Below are 27,152 nucleotides of genomic sequence, written 5' to 3'. Positions count from 1 at the left end.
GGTGCTGGCCGGGAGCGAGGGAGAGAGCCGATCGCGAGAGCGAGAGTGATGGAGAGGAAAAAAAAGGGAAAAACGAACCGAAAACCCACACCCGAGTCGGGGACTCTTGAGGGACCTCTTCGTGCTCTCAGTTCAAACCGAGCATCCTTGGAAACCAGCAGTTCGATTCCAGCCTTCAGTTTCTTCGTCGTCCTCGCACTCCGCGTGCTCTTTCTCTTCTCCTTCTTTTTCGCCCTTCTTCCTCCACTTCTCTATTATCTTCTTCTACCTCCTAGTGCTCGCACGTGTCTTCGAGGAAAGCGCCAAGCTCGGAACCGCGAAACGCTCGCATAAAGATCTAACGTCACGTGACATAAATATTACCGCTTGTGCCTGACCACGTGGATTTTCGCTGATCTGCGGTCGCACACTGTCACAAAAGTGCGTGGCATACGCGACGCCTAAATAACGATACGTCGCGGCAAGTGGAACGAGAATCTTCGATTTTCTTCTGGCTTGTGAGGTGGCTCTGACACGAGGAGGACACCCGAGGGATTTTTCCACGGGTCTTGGATTTCGATGATCGGAAAGAAAATCGACAGAATCGACTAAATTATTGTTGGTGAGTTACGATTTATTTCTTTCACAAATATCGTATGCTTCTTTTTTTTCTCCCGATGTAATTTTTTCGTAGGCGGTTCTGTAATTTTGTCTCTCATATTTTATTCCCTTTCTCTTTACTCTCTTGACTGTCATATAAAAATCGTAATCAGTATCAATATAATTAATTACGTTTGTCATAAATTAAATAACTTTAGAAAATTTGATTTGATATTTAAATTATTTATTGTACATGAATATATTTTAGAAGTTCGAGCTTTTACACGATTTTATATACAAGATGTAGCGTAATTAAATTAATTAAAATAAACCACAAAGCGATAAGAATATATAAATAGAATATTCGCGTATAATGAGAGACTAAAAACAAAACAGAAAGCTCAAGTACGAAAAAATCGCATTCGTGATTCAACTGGTTTAACAAGATCTTCGGAGCTGTCACCTCGCGCTGCTGCCCGTACGAGAAATGATTTCTTTTGTTTTTCGCTTGATGTACCGAAATTGATCCACGATTTATCGCGATCAAATTTTCGAGGAGAGCTATCGATCTCCTAGAGATTCCACGAAACGACAGCACCGAAAGGCCTTTGAAACCAGTTTCCTAAGCTCGAAGACGTGAGAAAGGTTGCGAAGGACGAATCACCTTTACAATTTTGTAAAACTGACCAAAGACGTGCAGATTATAATACTCGTTTGCCTTCCGATATTTTTAGTTTTAAATATTTCACAATAAACTTATGTCAAAAAGAAACGCGTCGCTATACTTTACAATTAATGTAAACTGTGGTTAACAAAATCTTCTCGACCTCAGCTGACAAATCGGACCCTACCGAAACTTTCAGCGCGACTGAGATTCTCGGGAAAAAAAAATCGATTTTGGATCTCGAGGATAATCTATTTTTCAACCCCGAGAGTGAACGCAGAATTTTCCCTCAGAATTTTCAAATGACAAAAATAGAGGGTGACAAACGTCGTTGTTGCTAGGAAATTCGCCATAGCGTGACAGGCCGAGGGGAGGAATGATAGATAAAAGAAAAAAAGCGAGGCGAGGATGGGGTATACTTTCGTGCAGGACCCCTATAGACATTTTCGAATCTGCGGGAGAAACGCAGGGGGGGTTAGGGGGCAGATTCCCTGGCATAAAGCGCATGGTACCAGGATGAGATTATCTCAGGTCAGGTACGAGAATCGAGAGCCTCTGGACGCATCGTGCCCCGGCAACAATGTGACCCACTGCGGGTTCAATGAAATTGCGTAAAAATACGTGCAGCTCATTCAGAGTGTGGGAGTGCAGGGAGATCGTCTTACGAAAATATGAAAGGGCCATAATGCAAAGAATAAATTGCGCTAACGTAATTTCTTCGTACCTCTGCTTAGTTATCCCGGCGCGTCACTAATAATCTATTTAAATATTATTTAATTTCATGAAGTATATTTTGTGTAAATTTATTTGTAAAAAGGCTAACGTTAAAAAGTTCGTGGTATAAATCCTGAGATCACGAAATAAAAATTCTGCAAAAAAGAAAAAAAAAAGAACTAGTTTTAGACTGCCGCGGCATTGCATTTTTTAATACATTACTTCCATCTCGGAACGAGGTCGCTGGTTGGTCAAATGTGTCGTTAAAAAAAAAAAAAAAAAAAAAAAGTTCTAAGCCACGTCGTAACGAATCATCCGGCGTGCTCGAAGAATCCCCGATCGGGTCCAGTCCCTAGAAATCTCCGCCTCGCGCGGCCGTTGACCGAGACTCGCTCAAAGGAAATCCAGAAAGACGATCACCTATGAACCCATCGGCGACCGTTACACGGTTTTCAGCCTCGCCCGAGTCATTTTTCGAATTCGCCTAATCTCAACCTAGACAATGACGCGACCGCGCGGCTGGAAGCAGGACGAAATGTCCCGCTTCAGGATGCGCGTCGGAACCGGTATCCTGTCGCAGGACCGTTGGCGTCTCCGGGACACCTCGCGGAAGGGGGAGGGGGGAAAGCACGGGGAGGAAAGAAGGATAACGGGGGCACGCAGAGGGAGTTCGAGGAAAGTTTGCGGGACCCACGGAGGGTGCATATGTATGCGCACGTATGGGACGACGTATGACGCCTTTGCGTCTAGCGCGAAACGATTGTCCTATTGTTACGCGGGATAGGCGAGACAGGTTTCATTTATGGTCACGTATGGTAATGACTACTCCGAGAAGGAGAAAGAGAGAGTGGCGTGGCTCCCATAGGTCTTCGGGCTCCGGTCGCAAGTGGGTAAACCGGGCAGTCAGGCAGGATGAGGAATCGCGCGCTGGGATACGCATATAAATTTGCATATTTTCGGCCCGCATCCTTCGACGGCCCACGTGGGAATCCACGGGCTTCTGGGCGACCGGTGCCCCGGTAAGTCGCTCGGAGAATGACGAGATCTTAACGGTTTCTTTTGTCGCGGTTTCGTTCTGGTGTTTCACGAGCTGCACAAATTGACGAAAATCACCGTAGCCGTGCGCGTTGTAAGTTTTTTTTTTTTTTTTTTTTTTTTTTATATAAATATATCATGCATTATTATATATATACTTTTTAATTTAATAACTGGAAAACGGCGGGACAATTGCTGTAAAGCAATATCGTAATTTTTATCGTCTCAATTATGTATCTCTCGTGTATCTCGGAACGAGCACGACGGTCGGATAATTTTTTACTTTTTCTCTTACTTTACTTTTACTTTTTCGACGCTCCGTATCAACGAATCGTCTTATTTTCGACCAGACACGTTTGATAGAAAATCGCGATTGCACGCGTTGCATCCTGCGTTGCGCGGAGTTTTTGCGGAGTGTCTGCACCCGGTAGAGCCTCGTTTTTATTCAATTTACTCGCGCGACGTAAGGGAGAGATGCAGCTTTTCGTAGGTGAGCTTTATGAACGAAATGGTCGCATGGATACCCGAAACACGCCATAAACGGAACAATGAAATGTTTTGGTTGACTGGTCAACCTTTACTCTTTTCTCAACCTGTAAAAACAGTTCGTTCTCGCAGCCGGTGATCGTAGACGAGGAAGCTCTTTTGTGAGACAACCTTCGACCAGTATCTTTGGTTCCGCTTGTAGGTGTGGTTGGCAGCAAAGATTTTACTGTCACACTAACGGTGGTTAGTATTGAATTTAAAGAGTACAATGGGCCACCAGCGTTTGGAAACACGCAATTAATGACAATGCGGGAAGCCCCCTACCAAGCATGCACCAGAGAATTTCTTTCGCCCGCATGAATCCTACCCGATCTACGACGCTTGTTCTTTGTCAGTCTCGTCCCGTATTATGCAATAAAACTGCAGTTAACTTTGTCACTACCAAATATCATAATTAAAAAAATTTTTTTTTAATAATCTACTCGCTGGGAAAAAAAAATTTAGCCTAAATAAACGAATAAATAATTAATTCTAATTACCTTTAATTCTTCTAAAAAAAAAAAAAAACTCGCAAGTTATTCGCGCTACTTTTACATTATTTAAAACCCTCCCGGAACAACCTGCAGTCGCGGCTACCGTCCTTGTTAATTTCGAGCGGCAATTACGCATTCAATTACATTTTTAACTCGCCGCGACTCTCCGTGCCGATTCCGTAACGAGGCGTCACGGACGGTTGCCGGAGCTTTTTTCGAGGCCTCTTTTCGAACGTGGTTAATAGCATGACGGCTAAGTGACTCCTCTCGGTTTTCTCCTCCGCGCGCACCCGCCACCGCGTTCTTTCACCGGTGTTGCTTACCCCGTCTTTTTATTTTTCCCGAGGAACAAGGAAGAACGCGCAAAGGCAAGTGGCGAAGAGAAAGAGGGAAAGAGACGAGGGGAGGGGGCGATCCTTCGTGTGTGGTCCTGCCGGAGTCCTCGGTCAACTCGGTCGGCCGAGGTGTCGCGTTGTGTGTGGTACGGCACGATGTCTTACGTCGCGTCGAGACGTCCCATGCGAAACGCTATAAGCACGCGGAGGCACGAGGAGGAGGATTTCTGTGCACATGCGAACCGCAACGCGCGGACTCTCGCGCACGTTCTACGCGAAACCCCCTAGAGAGATGCTGCGAGGGCCCACGGACTATGCATTCCCCGAATTTTTTGCTCGTTCATCCCCGATATCCTCTGGACGTCGTTACCCACACTTGACATCTGGAATTTAGTGCGCGCTGCCTACGTGTGTCATAAATGAAACTTGACCAACCTCAAGTTTAGAGTGGCTCTTTTTACGAGACACTTTCACATTTGTCTACGGCAGCTTATGCTGATAATACGAGACTTTCGACGCGTATGAGGAATTTCTCGGCTTCGTAAATTCTCCAATATTATCGTTATACGGATTTTTTTTTTTTTTTTTTTTATCTTGTAATTTAAGGAATATCATGAGGGCCACGTTTAGAGAAGGCGCGTTCCCTAGATATTTCTCTTTACGTCTTTTATTCGATGGATTTTTATATGAATATATATGTATATTTTATTCGAACTTTATAGTCTGTATTAGTTAATCGCTTTTATGAATCCATTAGCTTTTTAACAGGTGACATTATTGCTCAACTACAGGCATAATGCGGGTGCAGTGTTCGTGCTATTGTTAAAAGGACGATAGTCTCATTGAGTCATACTTAAAAGATATTGCACAACAATGCCACTATTCTTGCCGAGACTTTCTTTGTACTCTCGCGTTTATATACGTCCCCACTAAAAAGCAACAAATTTTTTTAACAGCGATATGAAAATGATACCGAATAAGAAATTATTTAGCTAATTGTGAATATTATTAAGAAATAAAAATTTCTCGCGAAAAAGAGGACGGTGTCTATTTCCGATCTCGATGACCGTGTCATCTTGGCACGGCCTTAACCTTGGAGCGACAGAACATGTAAAAAAAAAAAAAAAAAATTAGAAGGTGAAAGAAGGGGGCCACGAAAACGTACAACGGCAGCATTTATTCGATGTGGGAGGTCCTACGGTTTCCCTGCCACGAAATGTTCGAATCATTTGTCAATGCAGTCCAGTTTAGCGATTCGTCACACCAACACAAAAATTCTACGATACCATGTTGGCACGGTCTAGAGACATCCCTCCCCCCCGCTTCCCTCGATTCTTTTCATTTCAAATCTCTGTCCGAGGTCTGAAATACGGAGTGGGGCCCTTCCGCGTCCTTCTGAAATGGTTTTCTTTCGTGCGGTCTACTGAAGGTGTGAAATTCGTGATTAATTATCGGTTTACGTAGGCGGGTTGAGAACCGTGATTCTGGGGGTTTCCTGTGAAAGGTCCCGGCACGGTTACTCGTTGTGTACCGCGTGTAACCCGAGAATAATGACGGTGGGCTCGAAAGTAAAATTTCACGAGAGATATAATAATTATTTTTCTTTATTATGCCCGGCATTATGAGTTCTACGAAAATATTGTTTAAAAACCGGCGACCGAGTCTTTGAAGGCGACGGCATTCTCTCCGGAAAAGAATGCACAGCTTTCGGATCTGACGTGGCCGTGTTTGCAAAAATATTCCTTCAACCTCCCGTGTAGTCATTCGCCGAGGCATTCCTGCGCGTCGTACAAACAGGGGAGGAGGTGGCGGGATGGGGAGTTAGCAAATATTTTCCTTCCTATGTTACCGCACGCAGCATGCTCTTTTCAGAAACTGAGAAATGTGCGAAGGTGAGATTTCCGATCTCCCCGACGGTGGTACATTTATACAACGCGGCATGACCAGAGAGATCTTTGTTGATACTACGAGTCTGTGCACTGTTCTATTTATTTTTGACCTTGCCCAGGTCTCTCGGCCCCAGGTAATGGTATACTTGCTTGAATCACTGAACTTCCGGTGAATCCCTTTAAACAGGCAATCGCCACGATCGCACGATACTTTACGCGAAGGAATAAAGCCTTGCCCGTTTCGGCTTCTATCTCAAATAATGTTTCAAGAATTAAATCGTTTGATTAAACCATTTTACGTAGCAATAAAAATATCTGATTGCACGACATCGCTATAATAAACCTATGTGAACTTTAATCTGTTTTCGTAAAGATCTTATCAATTTCCCACCAAGCAGAGAGAGAGAGCAGGACGATTAAATTTTCTAATTTTACAAACGATATAAATAATACGTATCGAAGCACGCCCGAAAATAGCACGGAATATATTCCATTTATAAAAAAAATTATCATTCGTTATCACGGGAGTTAAATCGGATCCACGCGATTTCGATACCGCTTTGCGATACCTACGTTTCTAAGACGGCGTTACATCGCTGCAATAATAACGCCGACGATTCAAGATCGCCGCACGATTACCGCGGCGTAATCGCAAAATTATTTAATTGGCGAACAATCGTGTATCGCGCGCACGCGTGCGGGATCGGCTTCGCGGGACGAATGCAGGAAGAACGGGAGAGACGGGGGGGGGACCCCAAGGCGGGAGGATTTAATCTTCAATTCCGAAAACCAACGTAATGTATTCCACCCCGAAGGAGGTGGTCCCTCTTGTCCAGCTTAGGAGTGGACGAGTAGGTAAGAGAATGAGAGGGGGCGAAAAGGGAGATAGGGAGCTCGCAACCTGTAATTTCAACGCGAACAGACTAAGTCGTCGGTAATATGGGAGCCCGGAGCTGGAATAACGGCTCATTTCCATAATTCGTTCTTTAAGCATCATTTTTAATAGGCCCCTGGCGCCGAGCGAGCGGCCCCGCGCGGCGCTCCGCCGCCGCCGAGCCCGGGGGGCTTCGTCAGACCCCCATAGCGTTTACACGACATCGGTCAGACTTCTGTTGTCCTTCGCCCCGTGCATATCGCGTCCATAATGTCTTTATATTGCCGCACGAATACGAATTGTAATCTTTAACAGATCGGCGAGATAGAAATCCTTATCACTCTACGAAATCTTGTTGCCCTTTTTATCTATACGATTGTAATTGATTGCGGAGCTGCGCTGTGAAGTGAGAATGCGCGTCTTCCGTTCATGCAATTTTTTTTTTTTTTTTTTTAATATACTTTTTCTTTTCTTATTGAAACGGATTGACTATATCGTTCTCGAACAGATAAAATAAATCTCTTCCCGGCGTAATCATGCTCGCCTCGCTTTTGTGCAAAATTATATCGCCGCACAGATGTTGTTCCATTGTCTCGGCTTTTGTGGTCGCCTAACGGATACCGGTTGACATAATTATTACATCCTACAGCGACGACTGTGTTACGCTCGCGTTGCACCAGTACCCCGAATTTCAGTCGGTTTGGGAGCCCACAAAAAAAAAGGAAAAAAAAAACGGAAGTGCGGTGCAGCTCGCGGAGCGAGGCACGGCGAACAAGTGGCGTACCGTCTGCTGCTGCTGGCCTTATAAACCTCACGTGACTGAGCAAGATCGACGAATCAACGCGTGGTAGCATCGCGAAGATCGGCGGAAGGTTGCCAGCGCGGAGGAGAGAAAGAGAGACCGATAAACGTGCACTTACGCCAGAAGAAAGAGGAACGGAGGGCACGTAAAGAGGAAAAAAAGAAGAGAACGAGATGGTCGTGGTGGTGGAAGATGGTGGCGGAGCGAGATGAAAGTTCACTTCTTCCTTCGGTAGCAAGGTTTCGAGTCGGCGCGGAGGTAGAGGACCCCCGCCGTGCTCTCCCGCTGCGACCGGTAGCCATCCTCCTGTCCCGTACGTAATACGCGTTAGGTACGCACGCGTGTGAGTGCGTACGAGACTCACGTCCGTGGGGTTGCACACGCTGGAGAAACCGAGACCGGCGCACGCCATTGCGATATTAATATTCCGTCTTTAAGCGCGGTAAATCAACGGGGGAATATGTCGTTCATCCCCCGACTCGCTGACCTCCGTCCTCGGTTTCGGGTTACTTCGCGCCGGAGACTCGACCGGAAGAAAACTCCCTGAGATCGGAGAAGTCGAGACGCGTAACGGACGAATATAATTTTCGCACGGTAGACGGTGAGGGAACGTAAATTGTTCGTCCGACGGAATCGGCAAGGATCGCTTCAGAATTTTCAAGGAGTCTCCATAGAGGACAAAAACCCGAGGCCTCTCGCTCGTCCATATGTTTCTCTCACGACACTCGAGAGGCCGGCGCGACTATCGGCAGCCGCCGCCGGCTCCATGCCGCCAGCGGGGATTTCGAAAGAGTGGAAGATAAAAAAAAAAAAAAAGAAAAAGGGCAAAGTCTCTCTCGAGATCCCCCTCTACCCTTTTCCCGACAGCGCGACTAAATAAAAAGTACGAAAAGCACTGAGAGCGCGACTCGACGGCAACTGCTGCGTGAACCGAGGGAATTTCAACCCCCGCTGTGAGAGGCACGGTGGTACCACGGCGGCTATGTCACGGCGGAGACCGCGCACCCCCTTCCTACCTCCGACGGTATTTTTGTGAAGGAAACCACACGCAAAGCGCCACGCGATCTATATACCTCGATTTCCCACCTCGTCGCGGCTGAAAGTGGTCTCTCGCTGAGCACGGGACGATCCAATTTTCTCCTCAAGGTTTCTCCCTCGAAACGGGCTTCCCGTAGGGCTTTCTTCCCATCGAGATGGGAAGCTAAGGTTAATGAATGAATTCAACGGGGAGAGCTATATTCGCCGGCCGAGGTCAGCGAGCGGTTTCATCTCATCAATATTCCGTCGAAGTCGAGAGAAAGAAGCCCCGTACCTGTTTTTTAATTTTTACCAATTAAAACTCAAACGCGCGCGCGCCTAAACGTTCTCCTATGGGAATTAATTTAAAAATAGAATCCGACGCTAAATAATGATGAGCTTGTATTGCCAAATTTTACTACCGCGCGCCTGAGACATAATTTTAATTAAGGAGGCATTCGGAATGTCGAAAGCAAATTATTAGCTGCCGCGACGTTAAGCACGAAACCGCCGCTGAGAGAAGCTTGTACCGGCGAGAGGCGGTACAATTTTTCACAATCGTCGTAAACAGGCTCCAAAGGACATAACAGCTACCGAAATGGTCGCCTCGGCTTGGTAAGCCGGGGGTCTCTCGAGAGATCTCGGGGCCCGATGGTATCCCCGAGGGAAAGCACGGGAATTAAATCTAAATGAAAGATCTGCGGGGGAGAGGTGAAGAGAAATAAAATCTCTTTCGGCGTTCCTTAGGCGCATCATAAGTAGTGAAGGCGAAGATAGTGGGAGGCGGAGGAGGGAGAGGGCAGAAGGGAGGCCGAGTTGTGTAGGGCTATCTCTCCCGGATCTCAATCTAAAGACTCCGAACATATTTTCTCGAGTTTAGAGTCAGGCCCGGCTTCTCCATTGGCCATCGTGGAATCTACGTCCGTCGAGCCGAGATCCTTCCTTCTTTTCCCTTTCCCTCTTCCGCCTCCTTTTCTCTCTCTCCGCCACTTTTTCGTTCTCGTCGTCTTTCTCTCGATTTCTTCTACCTGTTCACCGCGTTCCCCCGAGATCAAAGCACGCCGACGCCAGCAGCTCGGTCCGTGGGGTGTCATCTGAGATGAAGGGTGGGAACCAGCGGTCCCTGGTACGGTCAGAGGGGGAGAGGAGGGAGGGCCGAATAGAGGCTACTCAGGGAAAGGTGACCATACAATATTCATTAATGCGCCGAGGTGAGATCGCTGGGGGTATTTCTCGGAGGATGAATCGGGAATCTCTAGTATCGTCGGCGTGCCGGTATAAATCATAGCGCGCCTGTGAAATCGATCGGGGGGGGAAAAAAAAAGAAGAGAGGAACGTCCGTTGCCTGACCCCGTAACGACATCACGTAAAAGAGCTAAAAGATTCTTCGGGAAACGAGGTCGATTCTCGAACAACGATTCACGCAAAAGGGATAATATTATAAATAGTTTCGCATAAAAAATTATCGTTCGCGATACCATAACGCTCAAGATAAATGTTTCTTGTAATGTATAACAGTTTCGCCAGCTATCCTCAACGGCGACCAAGATTGTAAGCGACACGCCATAAAATTTATAAAACCTATCCCGAATGAATGATACGATCGTTTAGGACGAGCGCAACGCTCCGGCGAGGATCGTTCTCAAAGTTAAGATCACGGGACAATAGCGTTCGTGTTCCACAGTCAATCCTGCATTTTTTTTCAACGGCTATCGACCGTCTGGCATCTGGCCTGTCGTCGAAAAAGATTATATGACTCCATCCTCATTTTTTTTTTTCTGCCCCGTCAAACGAATCGTCCAATTATTCGAATCGATTTAACGATTATTTTTTTCCGAATAGCATATAAATTTTTCGAGAATTATTGATCCAATTAATTTCACACTTCTTTATTTTTTTAAATACCGCAAAAGATCCATCTTAAAAGATATACACGATATTGAGGCTCGATTAAAAAAAAAGGAAAAAAAAATGTTTCTGGCAGATATGACGAAGCAACAGCAATAAATAACGGTAAATACCCGATACTAAGACGCGATACTAAAGTAATGGATGGATGCCATTAATTTTGTGTTTATTCGGTTATCAGACGCTGTTAATGCGAGGAGACCCCCTCAGTGGTGTTATCTCGAAGTCAGAAACGATAACGTGTGTGCGCTCCCTCACGTATTCCCCGGTGCTTTTGCGAACCGATTCCCTCATCTTTCTCAGAAAAAAATCATGCAGACGCTGCGTAAAGCTTCGGTAACGTCATGGATAAATTTACAACGCATTTTTTTTACGCGGAGCAAGTAATCGCATCTCGCCGCTTCTTCTTTAATCACGGTTAATACGAAAAATTTTTCCACGAAATTGAGAACCACTTGTACAGATAGCAACAGGTGAATCTTGATCCCGATAAGCCTCACTTGTTTGCTTCGAATTGCCAGACGCGCGAGTCGCGACGAGATTAGATTGCGCTTCAATTAGCACCCCGACGAAGAACCGTCATCAGACGATGTTTAATTCTCGTGACATTTCTATACTGATCGCGTGCGAAAAAAAAATCTCAAAAAAAAAAAAAAAAAAAGAAAAGGGATAACATTTTTAATATCACAGAGAAAATTAAATAAAGCGGAAGAAATGGATAAATGGAGAAGAGAAAATGACGGTCATTAACGACGTCGCGTTGCAATACGATCGCGTTATAAATCAGACAATCGACGGTCGAACAAAGCCGCAGCTTGCGCGAGACGGGAAAGGGAGATTTCTCACGGATCATCGGGTCCATCTTTCCTTTACGATCGAAGAAAATCGACGGGTTTCCCGGGTTTTGTTCGCGTGGCATACGGCCCGATCGTTGCCAACGTACGCGTCGATCGACGCGATCATCTTCCACGAGGTGGAAGACGGGACGAGGCCCGGGTCTGACTTTTCATCCGTGGCAAATGCACCTATTATCTCACGCGCGCGTGGTGCGGCGCGTTTACGACATCTGTTGTGACTGCGAGAAGTGTATTTCCCACTCGGGAAACCGAGTGGCCTTTATAAATCGCTCTTTTGGCATTACAATTTACAACGGGGAGTTAAGGATCTCGATTAATGGCGCCGTTAATTATTTGCGTAAACGCGTTTACAGCCTCGATGCGATATAGCGCGGCAAATAAACAAGATGGAAGAGAAAATTAAGCGCTCTTCATTTTCTAAATATAGCACATATATGGAATGACATTGAACTTCGTATCTCGTGAAATATTCCAATTTCGAAACTTCACCGAGGTAGAAGTGGCACACTCAAATAACGGACCGCTCAAAAAACAAACGTTCAGATAACGGAAATAAATTCGAGGCTTTACTGTATTAGATAATGATAGTGGCTCTGAGATGCCCGTCGAGAATGAAAATAATATCACCTTGACCAGTTGTCCCGGTTGATTAATAGCGGCGCGCCTACGAGATATTAGTTGGCCGGAAGAAACGTCGTCGCCCTTTCCCCTTTTAATTAACGAGCTACGAGCATTGAGATAAGTCGGGAATTGGCTGGTGTTTACGAAAGTTTACCACCAATCGCGAGATTGGATCGTTCGGTGTTAATGTCGTCGCGACGAGTAATTCGTGGCAGATCGGATTATGTAACGCGGAATTTTTCCTCTGCGTGATACTCTACGCCGTGACGCCGTGAACACGTCGCGACGCGATAACGACGGTCGATCCCTCTTTTTGCCGCATCGCGGATTTACGCTCGGCTCCTGTTCCGCGCGTTAAGAATCCTGAATACGGGCGTAATTGAGAGTACCGCGCAAACTGAGCCGGCGACATCGCGACACCGCCTAACGATCCTGCTGATCTTTGCGAGGCCACATCGCGCCCGGGCGCGATCATCGCAATCATCGACGCGAGCTCGTTCAATTACTAAGGCTCCCGCCCACGGGCAGATGTCCGCTCGATCCTTAATCCGTTTCGATATCGCCGAACGTTCTCGCCGACGGTTTTAATCGTCATTCCTTTTAAGCCGCGCATATCGTTCCTCCTGCCGTTATCAATTGCGTCATCGTGCCAGAAACGTGTTCTCGAGTGGAGAACCGCGACGCGCGACCTTCGCCGGAACGCCTTTCGAAACGACGACGAACGGCCACTTCCTAATGACGGGGGCCCCCCCGGATCGAAGGTGCCCCGGCGGCCGTCATCCAGGGTCGCTGTCGTCATTTTTTCGCGAGCGCGTGATTCTTCGCCGCCGGGAAGAAATTACCGAGTCGCGACGGCGACGACTGTTGACTCAGCTTGCAGCCGGCCCATTCACACCGACGCGCTAATACGGCAGATAATACATCGCCACATTGTAGAAGATACGCGGACTTTGTTCTCGCTCGCGATGATCAGCAGTATGCCGCATGAGACACGAAATCAACGATAGGGGCCGTCAATTTCGGCGGGTCGTGATTACGTGATGCGGGGGGTAACCGAGCGACCTTATCATATATTGTTCATGAGATAAACCCTATCATTTCTCCTCTCTCCCGCGGATCGACACGAGATGATTTTCGCTTCATCAACAGGATGTACGTAAAAAATAAAAGGAATTTTATCGCTTTTCTTCGTACAACATGCAATTTTTTATTCAACCGTAACGTAACCTTCCAGCAATATATTATTTACTCGCTCCCATCCGTTTTTAAAATTTTTTTAATTAATTTTAACAATTAGTTTGAGAGATCCGCAGACATTCGACATAAAAAAATAGTTTTACAACACTGAAATAAATTTTATAAATTTTTTTTTTCCGCAACGTAGTATCTGTATTCTCGAGGTATATGTATTTCCTAATGATTCGCCGTTAAATTAGTTCTATGTTGAATCGATACTAGCTCATCTGCTAAGGCAGAGCTATTACGAAACGGGCGGGTATGCGACAAATTGTTATCAGCCTTCTTCTTTGTGCTGGTAAGACTCATGGAGGGGAAACTAAGCGATAGCGCGACCATATATAAGCCTCCACGTTCGTCACTGCCATCAGTTTAATATTCCCTCACGTTTCGTTTAACTAAAGCACCGCTTGATACGATTCTGGTCACGTCGAACTTTCATCTCGGGCGCTCGAGCGAAGATAATTAAAAAAAAAAATAAAAAAGAAGTACGGTAAATAAATAGCTATAGATCTTCTAGCGCTATAAAGGAGCCAGCTAAGGCGACTACAGCTCAATCCCCGACGAAGATTCATCGCTCGTTCGTCGATTCCGACCACGATTTTTTTTACGTCTTCCTCTTCCTCTACGGCGCATCGTTTTCACCATCAGTAAGCGCGGCGAGCCACATGCGTTCAAGAAAGATGGGATTCTCTTAGCACCGATCGAGATATTTCCGCGATTTACCGTCGTTTAAGTAGTTTTTCGTAGCTCCGAGTATAACCCGCATTGTTTTAAATACTTTCGACCGCCGTATACGAACTAGATAAAAATAACACGCGTAAAGATTCTCTCCGGAAGTGCAACGGCAGTGTCTTATGATTCGTTCGCCGCGATTGTCCAGCCCAGTTATGTTCTCGATCAAGTACAGCAAGCAATTCCTGAGCTACCGCATACTCAAGTCCAACCGGTTCAAATATATCTGACGATACGGACTCGGACTAAGTAAAAGGTGCGCGCAAGGTGGTGTGTGTGTATTGCGGGCGACTTGTCGTACCTACGGTGTTCAGGAAGGCAGAGAGGAGGGTGCAAGACCTGGAAAGTCTTGTGTAAAAATCCAATGGTTTGCACGGCGACGTAAACTCGAGGGAGTACGTCGACGGCGACGACGCTACCGAAAAGCGGCGTCATCGAAAATCGCTAGTAAGGCGAACTTTTCGAGGGCAAAAAAGCTACAGGAGCTTGGGCGAAAAGAGATTGTTTGCGAAGCAAACGTAATTGGTGGTACAATTGATGATTTCGTCGAGGAGACTTTCGAGAGAGGCCAGAAATAAAGTATTACAATTTTCGTAATAAACGATATTAGGAGAAAAATAAAATAAAAAAACAAAAAACTCGAATTGATAACGGCGAATTATTTTATTGACGAACAGGTCTTGAGCGAGAGACTTGAAAATTGAGACGAAATCAAGACTGAAATTGTTTCAAGGCATGAAAGGCCGTGGCAGCTAATGATTTTGTTATTAAAAAAATTTTCAAGCGAAAAAATAAATTGAATATTAATTATTTAAGAGTCGAAAAATTCCTGAGATTTTCTCTGAGCGACAGGGATATTTAATATAACGACATTGCTCGAGGATAATATGTTTGTGAAAGATCATTAAAAAAGATCGAGTAGCAGCATCTGAATTAAAAAGCAAAATTACTACTCGGAAATTTTTTTTTCGAGAGAAATATCGGACGCGACTTTTCGCACTCATACGTGTTACGTTCACGTATTTATATTCGCACACGTACGCACATAGTGCGCATAATCAGGCGTAAAACGCAAATTAGACGAAAAGAAATTAAAAAAAAAAAAATAATTAATTAAAGTGACGACTGAACGGAATCTGCACGTCTTCGGCAAATTGGTATATCGGTTAAAATCGGAGATAAAAGTAATGAAAAAAATGATCGTTTATGTTCCGGGCAGAATGCCAACTCACGTTGGTCCCTACGGCGCCGCTCGTTACCCGGGCACCCTGCTAGGAGCTGTCCCGGGTTTTTACAGCCCGGTTACCGGCTACTCTACCAGCCCGGTCTCGAGCTACTACGGAAGTCTCCAGCACCAACCACCGCTGGACCTTCCGGTTTGGCCGCGGAGGATGCCGGCCGAGGAGGAACTTGGGGCCTCGCCGGCCGCCAGCTTGACCGGGCTGGGGGTGTCACCGGGGAACGGCGGACCCCCGAGTCCAGCGCACAGCGATTCGGATGCATCCAGCTCGAGCTTGGAACTGGGTACCATCAGAACCGGTGAAAACGCCCAACTCAAATGCAGGTAAGAGAAAGGAAGAATGGAACTAACGTAGCTCATAATTAATTAATAATTCAATTCTATACAATTATATAAACCGCATAAATCAAGGATTCGTACAGCTCAAAATATCGTCGTATATAAATTCTTAAATATCTCCAGAAAGTTAAATTGCTAAATTAATTAGTTTGCTCGGGCATTACTTCTCTAGTGCGCAGCGCTCATTGTATCATTATTGTTAAAAGACAAGCTACGATAAGAATGAAAAAGATAAGGTCGCGCCGTCGTATTATTTTAAAAAGAAGTTCAATATCTTTATTAAGCGCCGGCGTGAAAAATCAATTCTTCTATTTTCAATTGGATTGGATTATTCGAGTCGCATCAAATTCACCATTAATTCTGCACTTGTTTACAGCTTAGAACGCACGATAGTTTCCCACTACGATTTCGCGAGATTGCGTTATCTAAACGCAATACAGATTTTCTTGTATCAGTCAGCGATGCACGCGTGTGTGTTCGAATCCTGATTGACGTCGTTTTCTCTTATCGCAAGACAAGCCATATAATCCTATCAAGCTCTTTTAATTATCTTCCCTTCCCTTTTCTTCCGTTCTAACTTATCCGAATCAATTATTTTATCTTAATCCACGTTCGCATTTTTCTCATCTGCTTATCTTATATATTTCCCACCTATTTACTAATATTTTTCGACGCATGCTTTTTCCAACGATACATTTTATCTGATAAATCTACAAGGCAATCTGTAAAATATACAAGGCGATGCGCTTCGTGTACACCTCACTTCTCGCGTTTCTGTTATCAAAGAGCCGCCGCGAAAAGAAAAAAAAAAAAAAAGAAATTACACTCGAGACGATCGAATGTCGTCGTCTCACTTCGTTTGCACTTGGTCGTAGACATTGTATTAATCTTAAACGACGCTAATTTATCTTTCTCCGTATTGATGTGCATATATCCGTACGCGCTTACACGTGCCAGTTACATACCAGTTACAACCAGTTTCCCGTATCGGCCGATGTCGCGGAGGTCTTTTACTGCTTCTCTTATACCGGGAGAAAATTCTATAATTCATCTCGACAAGTGCATCTACCGTCTCGAAACGCCCGAGATTAAAAGTCCTACTTGTTTTCTTCCTCGATGCGGTTTTTTTTTATTTTTTTATTTTTTTTTTTTGCGGAATTCAAATCTCCGGAGACAGTTTATCCTCGCGGGAGGAGGATCGGTATCTTTAATGGTAAACAGGTTTTGCGAGCGGGTATATTCAAAGTCTACGAGTTCTCGATAAAATTTAGACTCAATATAATTCGCGACGATAGTGACTGCTCCGAGAGTAAACGAATATAAAGCAGAAAGAGTGATTTCGTAAAGTGGATGAGTCGTGCGTGCGCGAGGGCCGCGTGTTTAAAATTTCTTATAATTTTATTTATCTTTTGCATGTGCGTAATATATCGAATTCAATATCGCGACTCTGATGTTATCCGCGGCACGAATAAAATCGTAAAGAGGGTCGTCCTACTGTTGCGAGATTTTGGAGAGTGTGATTATCACGAAGAAAATATTTCTTCCACGCGATGGACACGTGAAAGTTCGAACACTCGTAATGACGGAGGGGATATCGTTATTCCCTATCAAGGCACACTTGTCTGTGACATCAGCTGTACGCTTCTAAATATAGGCTATTTTAATTATTACGTACGTAACCGATCTTGACGAAAAATACGATTAAGATTCAGAGGCTCGTTACACGTGCACGGCTTATTAATTTATGGCTATAGGTCACTAAATAACGCGAGATAATTAATTATAATAGTCATGAATTTATACACCGAAGTTAGTTTGTACTTTGTACGACTCTTATAATTTGCGAGTCAAATCAACGAAAACGAGACGTCGTCGCGAATGATCAACCAATCAAACCTTTCAAGATTACCTTGATCCACGACCTCCTGTGGACCAGCATCCGTGTCTCTAAATTGAAAGAATTCGCCGACTGGAATAGTTCGAGACCGAATACCAGTGTCTCTTACGATAAACTGGTGTCAAACGGCGGCAATTGCAAAATTACCACAATTGGTATCAATTGAACGAGCCAGTGAGCGCTCGTGTGACGCAAATTATATTTCGATACTTCAGAGCAACGTAAAGCAGCTACATTTACATATTATTCGCGACTAATTCCGGCTTGCAATTTCATAAAGCGATTAATAATCGAAGAAAGAAATTAATGAAAAAATACTGTGTTACATTTTTAAAAAGATGCATTTTATACTAACTGATTTAATTAAATTCTATTTATTAAATTAAATTATTTTACTTTTACAGATGGCAAGATTGTGGGCGATGGTTCACGTCTCTGGAGCAACTCGCGGGACACGTTGGGAGATTGCACGCGGCGCCCGGTCCGCGGGGTCTGTTTTATTGCGGATGGGAAGGATGCGCGAGAGGCGAGCGTGGGTTTAATGCAAGGTAAAATCCCGACGAATGTAATATTGTGCGCGCGTAGCACGGAAATTGCTTTAACATTCTTGACAAACACTCGTGTCTCTTACGCAGGTACAAGATGCTGGTCCACGTACGGACGCATACGAACGAGAAGCCGCATCATTGCTTCCAGTGCGACAAGAGCTTCAGCCGAGCTGAGAACCTGAAGATTCACGCGCGTTCTCATACCGGCGAACGTCCTTACGTCTGTCCCGTCGAGGGTTGCAATAAAGCCTATTCGAATTCCTCAGATAGATTCAAGCATACTAGAACTCACGCCGTGGATAAGCCATATTATTGCAAGGTACCGGGCTGCCCGAAAAGGTATACCGATCCGTCTTCTCTAAGGAAGCACGTAAAAACTTACCGCCATTACGTGAACAACAACGACAAGGTACAAGAAAAGAGCTTCGACGACAATAACGTTCAAGAAAAAACGAGATACGACGCTAATTCACCTGACAAGCAGAGCAGCAGCGCGCATTCCGAATCGGACAAGAAGGACTCCAGCATTGAGAGCAGTATGTCAGGCTGCAGTCCGAAGACTAGCCACAGCTTTGAAGAGCAGAGAAACTTCGTCGAATGGAACAACATATACAATCTCCAAGAACAGCGGAAAGAGCAGGAGCACGTCACCCCGCCGAAACCGTACGAGCAAGACGTAAAGATCTATCAGAGGATGTACGACGAGAATTATATTATACCGGAAAGAATCCAAGTGAATCCTATGTACGCCTCCGGAACTACTATTATCAAAGATATCTCCGTGTCGTCGCCTCACTCGAGTCCGGGCAGAGTGTCCGACACAATGCCATGCATCGGAATGCAATCGACGCCTATCAAGATCGAGGAGTCTATGGAGTACGCTAGCAAGACCACCACGGTCGACTATAGAAATATCGAATCGATCGTCAACAGTACGCCTTGCAAAAAGGAGAACGCGATTACCTGCGACCCGGTGAGACATTCGGTGATCAAGCGAGCGGAGGATTTGAAAATGGAAGTGGAGAAGACACCGCTCAAGGAGGAAGTGAAGGATACCAGCAGCGACTGCTGTTGCCGGCACAAGTGCTGCGTGCACAGTAACGACAGCATTTTACAAAAAACCAAGATTCTCTCGGATCTTATTCTCAAGACACAGAATCCGCTCTTCCGGCATCTATTAGGCTCGGTAGATTTGCAGTACGGGCTAGAGAATATGTGGAGCAACATCGCGGACACTAACAACACATGCGGCCAAGACCTCAGAGTAAAAAACGAAAACGTTACCGAGATGGAGCAAGACCTACCACTGGACTTGACGATCAACAAATAACGAACAATTAGCTTGTCAACGTACCAAAAAGCTCTTAGTCGTCAGTACGAATTTTTATTCTCAATATTTGAAAAGATACTAATTAATTAAACGAAACGCCACGACGAATTTTTAGACGCAGTCAATAAATATGATAATTTAATTTATCATTTAAAAGTTCTAATTACATTGCGAAACCAAATATATTTTAATAGCATACAATGTGAAAAAGATAAGCGCTTCAGGCGAGCGAAAGGATGAAAGCGAATTAAAAGTGGACAAGAATTTGTATCAATAAGAATTGCTCAATCTGTAGCTAAAAAAACAGTTGTACTAAATCGGACTGATAATGAAATGTAATCGGTGCCTAGTGCAACTCGACGTCGTTCATTTTAAAACAAAGTTCCTGCTTTCGAATTGGCTAACTAAATTAATTTAGGTAGCTAAAATGCTGATGAATATGATGAAAGTTGAACAGGGAACGTAATATAAGGTTGTAAATACATTCGAAAAGTATATACGGAAATGCGCAGAATAATTGGCTTCCCACCCAATAATTTATCAATTAGAATTGATTTTCAAAAATTATAGTTTTTATAAAGTAGGACGCTTAACAATTATATCCGTATTTTATGTTAAAGCATATCATATGTATCATATGTATATAGAAATTTATATGTATGTATATGTATGTGTGGCGAGTTAACTGATAAATAATTTAAAATTTCTTTCTCTACTAAATATTAAATTTTATTATTTTTTTTTTTAATTGATAGAAAAATGATAAAGTGATTGTAATAAATAACAAAAAATTATTAATATTATGTGAATTAAATTACTTACCCATGCTCTGCTGAGGCAAGCCATCCCAAGCCTGGTCCACGAAAGCTGAAAATATATATAATTATTTAAACACTGGATAGCAAAGTGACAAAACGATCGCGATAAATAACGAAAAATTAATAATATTAAGCAAATGAAAGTAATATCTACCTATGGGATGCACTGCCAAGGTAAGATGCCTCTCCCAGGCCTCCTCCTCCTCTCAGTGGGGGTGTCGAGACGAGTCATCCTTCCACGCACTGGGGGTGTCGAGACGAGTCATCCTTCCACTGGACACTCGCGAGAAACGCTGTTAATTACGATCGCGCGACAATGCAACGCACTCCCGAAGTAAACTACCGTTTAAGCCGGCCGCAAACTCTCATTCAATCGAAATCGTCCGAAAAGGTCCGTCACTCTCGTTTATCACATTCGCGTAAAGAGATCTTTCTTCGGATCGCTCAAACGACTTGAATAAAACTTCCGAATTAAACGACCGATGCGAGCCGGCTACTTCAACGTAATGACGACGCACAGATACATGAGCGAAACGAAATTCGTAATTATAGTTTCTGTCCGCAAAATACTCTCGACGAACTGCCGACCGAACCGGCTGCGATCGCTCAGTCAATCAAAACCGCCCGAAAATGTCTATCTCTCCAGTCTATGACACTCGCGTAAATCTTCCCGTAAAGACACTCGCGATATATCTTTCTTCGGATCGCTCAAACGACTTGAATAAAGTTTCCGAATTAAACGACCGACGCGAATCGTCTAATTAAAATAACTGCGCGCGCATTCGCGAGCAACACGACATTCGCAGCTATCATTATCTGTTCATGTTAATTTCGACGTTCACGGAACGCGTCGATAGATAAGAACTACTCACTGATAACCTACAGAAGGAAATAACCGTCCGCGGCTGCTCCAAAGTTCGTAAGACCGAGTAACTATGTCCCGTTGCGGAGCACGCGTCCTACTCAATCAGCGGTCGAACGTACAGTGACTAAACGTTGCGTATTGCAAGTAGCTAGATGAAATTGCGGCGCACGCATGCGTAGAACGCTCATTGGCGTTTCCTAAGCCTGAAATTAAAATTTTTATTACTGTTGCTACAAAATTCTCGACATTCTATGCAAGAAATATGCACTGAATATTATGCACTTTTCAATATGCAATGAATTTTTAGGTCCGAGACATGCTACGATGACTTTTTTATCGCTCGAATCAATTTCTTGTAACTTTGGCATATTGGCCTTCAGTAGAAATACTACATTTACATCTGTTGTAAAATTTGTAAATCCGATAAATGTTCGCTGTAAATCTTGGCTGAAAGGCTGAAACTAAAAGCATATGCCAATCGATATTTTACATTTTACCACAGCTGTAAAAACATGCAAAATAGCCCTTTTATTAAATGTAGCCAATGCTAATCTGTTGATTTGATTTGCAATCTGTAATTATAGAATATCATTTTATGCATAATGATATCTTATCGATAATGTAGCGAAATAAATGACTATTGAATGCTAAAATAATGTTGGTGGCGGTAGTAGCTTAGATCGATACATAACCTAACTTTTCGACTGTTTACTATCAAGCTACATTTTACTTTACGACGACGCGATATTTTTAACACGATGGCAAGTGATCGTGAGGTACTTCGAGAAATTTGGGATGGAAAGATCCCAGTTTGTTTTACTCTCAATTCCGAAGAAATTTGTGATTTACAAGGGCCAGATCCTTTCTACTTGATGGTACCTAGATTAAGTTATTTTCCACTGTGCACAGAAAAGGTAAAAGATTTTCGGTTAATTTCATCGAAAGTATGCTATCAGAAAGAATCTCTACAAATATTTATTAACCACCAATAAAAAAAAATGTTCTTAATAATCAGAAGTTTTGTTTTAGGTTCGGAAACATTTCATAAGGCATATACAAAGTGATAGCAAGCAAGAGCATGAAATGTGGCTAGAATTCAATGGTATGCCATTGAAGTGGCACTATCCAATTGGTGTATTACTGGACATTTATTTTAATGACATTCAATTACCTTGGAACATTGTTGTTCACTTTGATAAGTTTCCAGAAAATGTTTTAATGCACTGTCAAAATAAGTATGTAACATATTTAACATGCTAATTTTAGTTAGTTTATTTTATTGATAATTGTAGGTGATATAAATACGACTCTATGCAATTTTAGAGAAGTTGTAGAGGCACATTTCCTCTCTTGTATAAAAGAGGCCGACGTTTTGAAGCATAGAGGCCAAATTGTTTCTAGTATGCAGAAAAAAGATCACACACAGCTGTGGAATGGCATTATGAATGATAAATTTGATCAGTTCTGGTCAGTAAATGGTAGACTCATGGAAGCTAGCACAGAAGAAGGATTTAAGTATATACCTTTCCGCTGTTATACTAGTGAAGACAAATATATTCAGAAACTTGTAAAACCAATGAATGAGGAAGGTCAAAGAAAGACTTTGAAGCATTTGTTAAATGAAGTGTTCCCTGATCAAGAAAATGGTATTGTTCTACTTTATAATAAAAAAAAAAAAATGTATATATACATAACTTTTTGAAATTGATCAAATTCTCTTTGAAATATTTTTATACATGGTTATTTTGAAGTTTAAATTAACAGTGATCGTTTACGAAAAGTTATAACTTGAATTTTACCATACTAAATATATATTATTCATTTAACATAACTAATACTTGATAAATGATTTTACAGTTACAGTAAGGACTCATGGCATTGTACCACCATTAGAGACGCCACTTCAATGGATGTCTGAACATTTAAGTTACCCAGATAATTTCCTTCACTTAATTGTAATTACATAGTAATACTTTATTATCAAGAAACAATTTTATCCGTGAGTAAATTATTTTCTGTGATTATTATACATGTTATTTTATAATTTTTTTCATAAATTTAATTACAATAATAGAATCAATTATATTTATTTTAATAAATTAGTTGGCCTACCAAAGATTATCGTGCACATAAAACAAATGATAAAAAGATTAAAAGTAACGTAATTTTAAATTATATAATTTACACGCAATCGATATTGTAATGTTAACAGGAACAGCTAAGTTTATTAAACTAATAGTTACAACATTCTATTTATTAAGTTATCGCACATCTTTCGTTTAGTTTGCGATATTCTATCGGCATTCGTGGAAATAAATGTGCATTTTGTGTAGTCACAAAGTCTGCAGGTTTGCGTACGATAACAGGTTGATTTCCATTGTTACTATATTCCATTGTTCTGCGACTATTTCCAAAACTCAAGTAGCTGTCGATTTCCTTCTTTCTGCTTTGGCCTTCCTACAGTTAAACAAATTCCCGTTTAGAAAAATCTGTTCTGTTTAAATATATTTTATGTTTTTCTTACTTGAAATATAATCTTTGCAGTGTCTTGGTATCTCTTGTGAATTTCTTCCTTGCTCAAGACAATAGTTACTTCTGGAGATACATAACACGCAGTCATTTATAGGTACATCCCGTATAATTTTGTCTGCATTTAACGTGTACTTTCTCCACGACGTTTACATGGTCTCTCTTACATCTGTAATTATAAATCTGGTAAGAAACAATTTTTTTAAAATCTGATATTCATTTACTTTGATATTTCTAAATGCAATTGGTTTTAATAGATTAAACAATACATTAAAAGGCAAAGATAAAATTGAGTATTCAATATCACAGTACATATAAGAAGAATTACGATAAAGGCAAAATACAGAGAAAGAGCCGAAGAGAAAAGGAAAACGGAGAGCTCCCGCCGAGATAAAAATATGCATGAGTTAGCCTTTCGCAAACAGTGATTTTCACGACGCTTCGCGGGGATTACGACGAGACTTCCTTTCCTTTTTCTTCCTTGCCGCGTGACATCGGGAACACGTGTACCGTGAAGAGAAGCTTTCGGAGTGCGGGTACGCTTTATAATTAGCCGTCGCGAAAATGAGCATCTCTCCTGCTCGGGTGTTATGCGCCTGAAGGTCTCTCGGACCGAATTACTATTCAAACGTGACGTTCGTTTTGATGTCACGTTGCAGATTTATTTTCGTCTCTTCTCGCGGTACTCGGTCTCGATTTATATATCATCATCTCCACATTGACTCACGATTACGCTGTGTCCCAGCCCTCGATCATCACAGTCTGGTCTAACATAATCACGATGACGTCAATCTTGAGCTCGAAAAAAAAAAAATCGATAACGCGTCCGTACCAATGCAGTTACGAGTTTCCTCGATAAACCTGATTAACTTTCGAGGGAAAAAAAAAGAAAGAAGAAAAAAAAACAGCGAAAAAGTTGTATTTAATTTAATCGCGATGAGAGAACAAACACTTTATGTGGGACGTAGAAACCGCGGCCGTGGGGTATCGCGATCGCTAAAAAGTCCGTGGGTAATGATAGTATTTGACAAATAGCGCGTTGTTTTACCAGGATCGCTGTATCGAGTTCGCGGGGATACGATTTCTCGTTTTATGACACACTTCCTATCGCAGGTTTTCTACCTCGGGCCACTCGCCTACAAAAGTCAATGCACGAGGGAACGATCGCCGAAACTTTTGTCAGGCCGCCGCGCCTATTCTGCAAGCGAAATCGGAGGAGCCGTGGCTCGGACGACGTTGGAGCAACGCCAAAGTCTTTTCAGGGTGCTTTTGTATTTCCGGTTGGAGAACGGACCGAAAGGTATTCCGGGAGCATGCGGCCGTGTGTCTAAATGCTACATGACTCGTTATTGTATTCTCAACGCTTTTCGAGATGCGTATAACGTCTGACGAACGTAGACTTAAAACGTAGGCTTAAATGTCGTGCGACCAGACAACCGTTAAGTCGCGAGGGAAAGCCGAGATCGGCGACCATCGCGATTCGATTTTCATTACTCGCTCGGAATGTTACATTCCATCGGCGTTTTTTTTTTCTTCTTTTTTTTTTCTTCCTGATCATGCCACTGCACTCTTCCTAATTGCGTTGCATCAGCCAGTGACATTTATTCATGTCGATTAGCGTGTTGCAATAGTCGTGCTTCGATTCAAGGTCCACTCGGCGCATATACGGTATATAATAAAAATGGATAAACGTTATTATTCTGTTGATTTACGAAGACCTCCGGTGAACTGACATCCCGATAAATAGACTTCTCGCAAGAAGTGCATTGCTATTTTTTTCTTTTTTGTACTTTAAATAAATTATTACTTCCCCGTGTATGATACTTGAATCGAAACAGAGTTAATTAATTTAGTTTTCGAACTACGGTCTCGTAAAAATTCGTTGCGGAGAATCGCGAGCTGACTGCCTTATTACATGATGAAAACCTCGAGATATATGTAGTTGAAATCAATTGCCCTACTGACGCTAAAGTAGTGCTCTGTGTGAAATTGATTTCAAGCTCATATCTTCACTGCTGCACGTGATAATAATTACTCAGCTTGCTCAAATGCATTAACACCAAGTCGTTTACGTTGCAACATAAGGCGAGAAGTTGTTTATCGCTGCGGCTAATACTATAACATTTTTTCAATGATCAATCGATAGATTCAAATTTATTTTTCTATTATTATAATAAACCATCTTTGTGCAAGTGCGAGTATTAATTAGAAAGCATGTTTCGTCGACGTCTGTTTACTTTTTTAATTGGACAATTAAAAAATTGAATTTATTAACGTTTTATTATTTTCTTATGGCGTAAGTGACATTTACTGGTTAATCATCATCACCATTAGCTGCGGAGAGTAGGCGCGCGAGTATGGAAATGTGTGTGTCATTCAGCCCATATTTTCCTTTCCTTTTAATAGCGAACGTTTTATTCCCTGTTACCGGACTCGCGACGATAAGCATCGGATAATAAATCATGCATTTGCATAGCAGGAATTCGTGGTGTGGTATGCATTCTACATCTCGTTCACTCTCGTGAGAGATTCGAGCTCCTGCGTGCGGAATAGCCGCGACGTAAGTTACGTATACGCGTATGTGTATCACAAATATCAAAAAAAGAAAAAAAAAAGAAACAAAAGTACGAAATTGAGACTGCCCGTGGTGTTAAATATCACGAAAGTCTACAGGTGAATTTGCACGGCGTGACTCTGAAGATCAGGAAACAAAGCAAAACGTGAGCGTTCTCCAAACGGCCTCGCGCGTGACGACGTGCGTGTGTGCGTGCCTGCGGGTGCCGCCGCGTTACGCGAATTCGAGCACCCGATGCGTGCCCGGAGGGCCTTAACGCGCGGAGGCCGCGGTTGCGCGAGCTGCCAATCCGACCGGGCGCGATAACGGAAACAATGCAATCGGTGCATCGGCGCAGGGTATCGGTGCACCGGGGAGGGGGAGGGAGGGAGAGGAGACCGATGTGCGTGAGCCTCCACGACTTGGCTCGCGCTTATCTTCATCGTGGCTCTAATCCGCGCGGCGAGAAGAGGACCGGGGGGGATCTCCGAGATATCGAAGCCGCCAGCCAGCGCGTTCCTCTTCGAGAACGCAATCTGCAGCCCGCAAGTCTGCGCTCCGCGCCGATACGCGCGCGAAATTACGTAAATCGCTAATTGCGAGACGACGGCGGCGGCTCCAATTTGATGTCTCATACTTAAAAACTGACTTCCTCCACTTGTCCCGCTACCAGGAACAATTGCGACGTCACTAAAAATGTAAACTCTTCTGAGATACTCTTTAATTAAAAGAAAAAAAGAAAAAAAA

The 27,152-nt window shown here is 43.3% G+C and overlaps 4 protein-coding genes across 6 annotated transcripts in view; 2 read left to right on the top strand and 2 right to left on the bottom strand.

Annotated features, from left to right (window-relative positions):
• LOC139102601 (retinol dehydrogenase 10-B) overlaps positions 1-21,060 on the bottom strand; it is a 61,164-nt gene extending 40,104 nt beyond the window's left edge. Inside the window, exons 1-2 of the mRNA XM_070656649.1 lie at positions 20,612-21,060; positions 20,462-20,506 (exon numbers count right to left, since the gene is read on the bottom strand). The gene's annotated coding sequence lies outside the window, so the exon portion shown is untranslated. The remainder of the gene's footprint in view (positions 1-20,461; positions 20,507-20,611) is intronic.
• On the top strand, positions 378-20,437 carry LOC139102588 (uncharacterized). 2 transcript variants are annotated; one of them, XM_070656619.1, is made up of 4 exons: positions 378-601; positions 15,505-15,849; positions 18,166-18,309; positions 18,397-20,437. In XM_070656619.1, exons 2-4 carry the CDS (start codon positions 15,506-15,508, stop codon positions 19,637-19,639), a joined length of 1,731 nt encoding a protein of 576 aa, XP_070512720.1. In that variant the 5' UTR covers positions 378-601; position 15,505; the 3' UTR covers positions 19,640-20,437. The 2 variants fall into 2 exon arrangements, with proteins under 2 accessions (XP_070512720.1, XP_070512718.1); XM_070656617.1 differs by lacking the exon at positions 378-601 and having other exon boundaries at positions 13,909-15,849.
• A 918-nt stretch (positions 21,061-21,978) lies between the features above and the next one.
• On the top strand, positions 21,979-26,333 carry Atg5 (autophagy protein 5). 2 transcript variants are annotated; one of them, XR_011545822.1, is made up of 6 exons: positions 21,979-22,236; positions 22,352-22,557; positions 22,646-22,968; positions 23,180-23,321; positions 23,867-24,037; positions 24,109-26,333. XR_011545822.1 is itself a non-coding variant. In XM_070657355.1 (5 exons), the coding sequence occupies exons 1-4, from the start codon at positions 22,081-22,083 to the stop codon at positions 23,287-23,289; spliced, it is 795 nt and encodes a 264-aa protein (XP_070513456.1). In that variant the 5' UTR covers positions 21,979-22,080; the 3' UTR covers positions 23,290-23,321; positions 23,867-26,333. The 2 variants fall into 2 exon arrangements, 1 of the variants encoding a protein (XP_070513456.1); XM_070657355.1 differs by having other exon boundaries at positions 23,867-26,333.
• LOC139103028 (uncharacterized) lies at positions 23,360-23,984 on the bottom strand. Its single transcript, XM_070657356.1, has 2 exons — positions 23,847-23,984; positions 23,360-23,779 (listed from the first exon to the last, which is right to left on the bottom strand). Exons 1-2 carry the CDS (start codon positions 23,940-23,942, stop codon positions 23,579-23,581), a joined length of 297 nt encoding a protein of 98 aa, XP_070513457.1. The 5' UTR covers positions 23,943-23,984; the 3' UTR covers positions 23,360-23,578.
• Positions 26,334-27,152: the final 819 nt, after the last annotated feature.

The sequence above is a fragment of the Cardiocondyla obscurior genome, linkage group LG05 (genome assembly GCF_019399895.1).
Source record: "Cardiocondyla obscurior isolate alpha-2009 linkage group LG05, Cobs3.1, whole genome shotgun sequence".
NCBI classification, from domain to species: domain Eukaryota; kingdom Metazoa; phylum Arthropoda; class Insecta; order Hymenoptera; family Formicidae; genus Cardiocondyla; species Cardiocondyla obscurior.
The sequence above is the reverse complement of the archived record's forward strand: the minus strand, read 5'-3'. Positions and strand labels throughout refer to the sequence as shown.

What these genes read in the sequence shown, in the direction of transcription:
- LOC139102588 (XM_070656617.1), top strand. Translation starts at nt 15,473, where the DNA reads ATGAAAAAAATGATCGTTTATGTTCCGGGCAGAATGCCAACTCACGTT. An exon ending in AACGCCCAACTCAAATGCAG is followed by an intron (nt 15,850 to 18,165) that starts GTAAGAGAAAGG and finishes TTACTTTTACAG; the next exon opens with ATGGCAAGATTGTGGGCGAT. An exon ending in GAGCGTGGGTTTAATGCAAG is followed by an intron (nt 18,310 to 18,396) that starts GTAAAATCCCGA and finishes TCTCTTACGCAG; the next exon opens with GTACAAGATGCTGGTCCACG.
- Atg5 (XM_070657355.1), top strand. Translation starts at nt 22,081, where the DNA reads ATGGCAAGTGATCGTGAGGTACTTCGAGAAATTTGGGATGGAAAGATC. An exon ending in TTCCACTGTGCACAGAAAAG is followed by an intron (nt 22,237 to 22,351) that starts GTAAAAGATTTT and finishes GTTTTGTTTTAG; the next exon opens with GTTCGGAAACATTTCATAAG. An exon ending in GTTCCCTGATCAAGAAAATG is followed by an intron (nt 22,969 to 23,179) that starts GTATTGTTCTAC and finishes ATGATTTTACAG; the next exon opens with TTACAGTAAGGACTCATGGC.
- LOC139103028 (XM_070657356.1), bottom strand. Translation starts at nt 23,942, where the DNA reads ATGACTGCGTGTTATGTATCTCCAGAAGTAACTATTGTCTTGAGCAAG. An exon ending in CTGCAAAGATTATATTTCAA is followed by an intron (nt 23,780 to 23,846) that starts GTAAGAAAAACA and finishes GTTTAACTGTAG; the next exon opens with GAAGGCCAAAGCAGAAAGAA.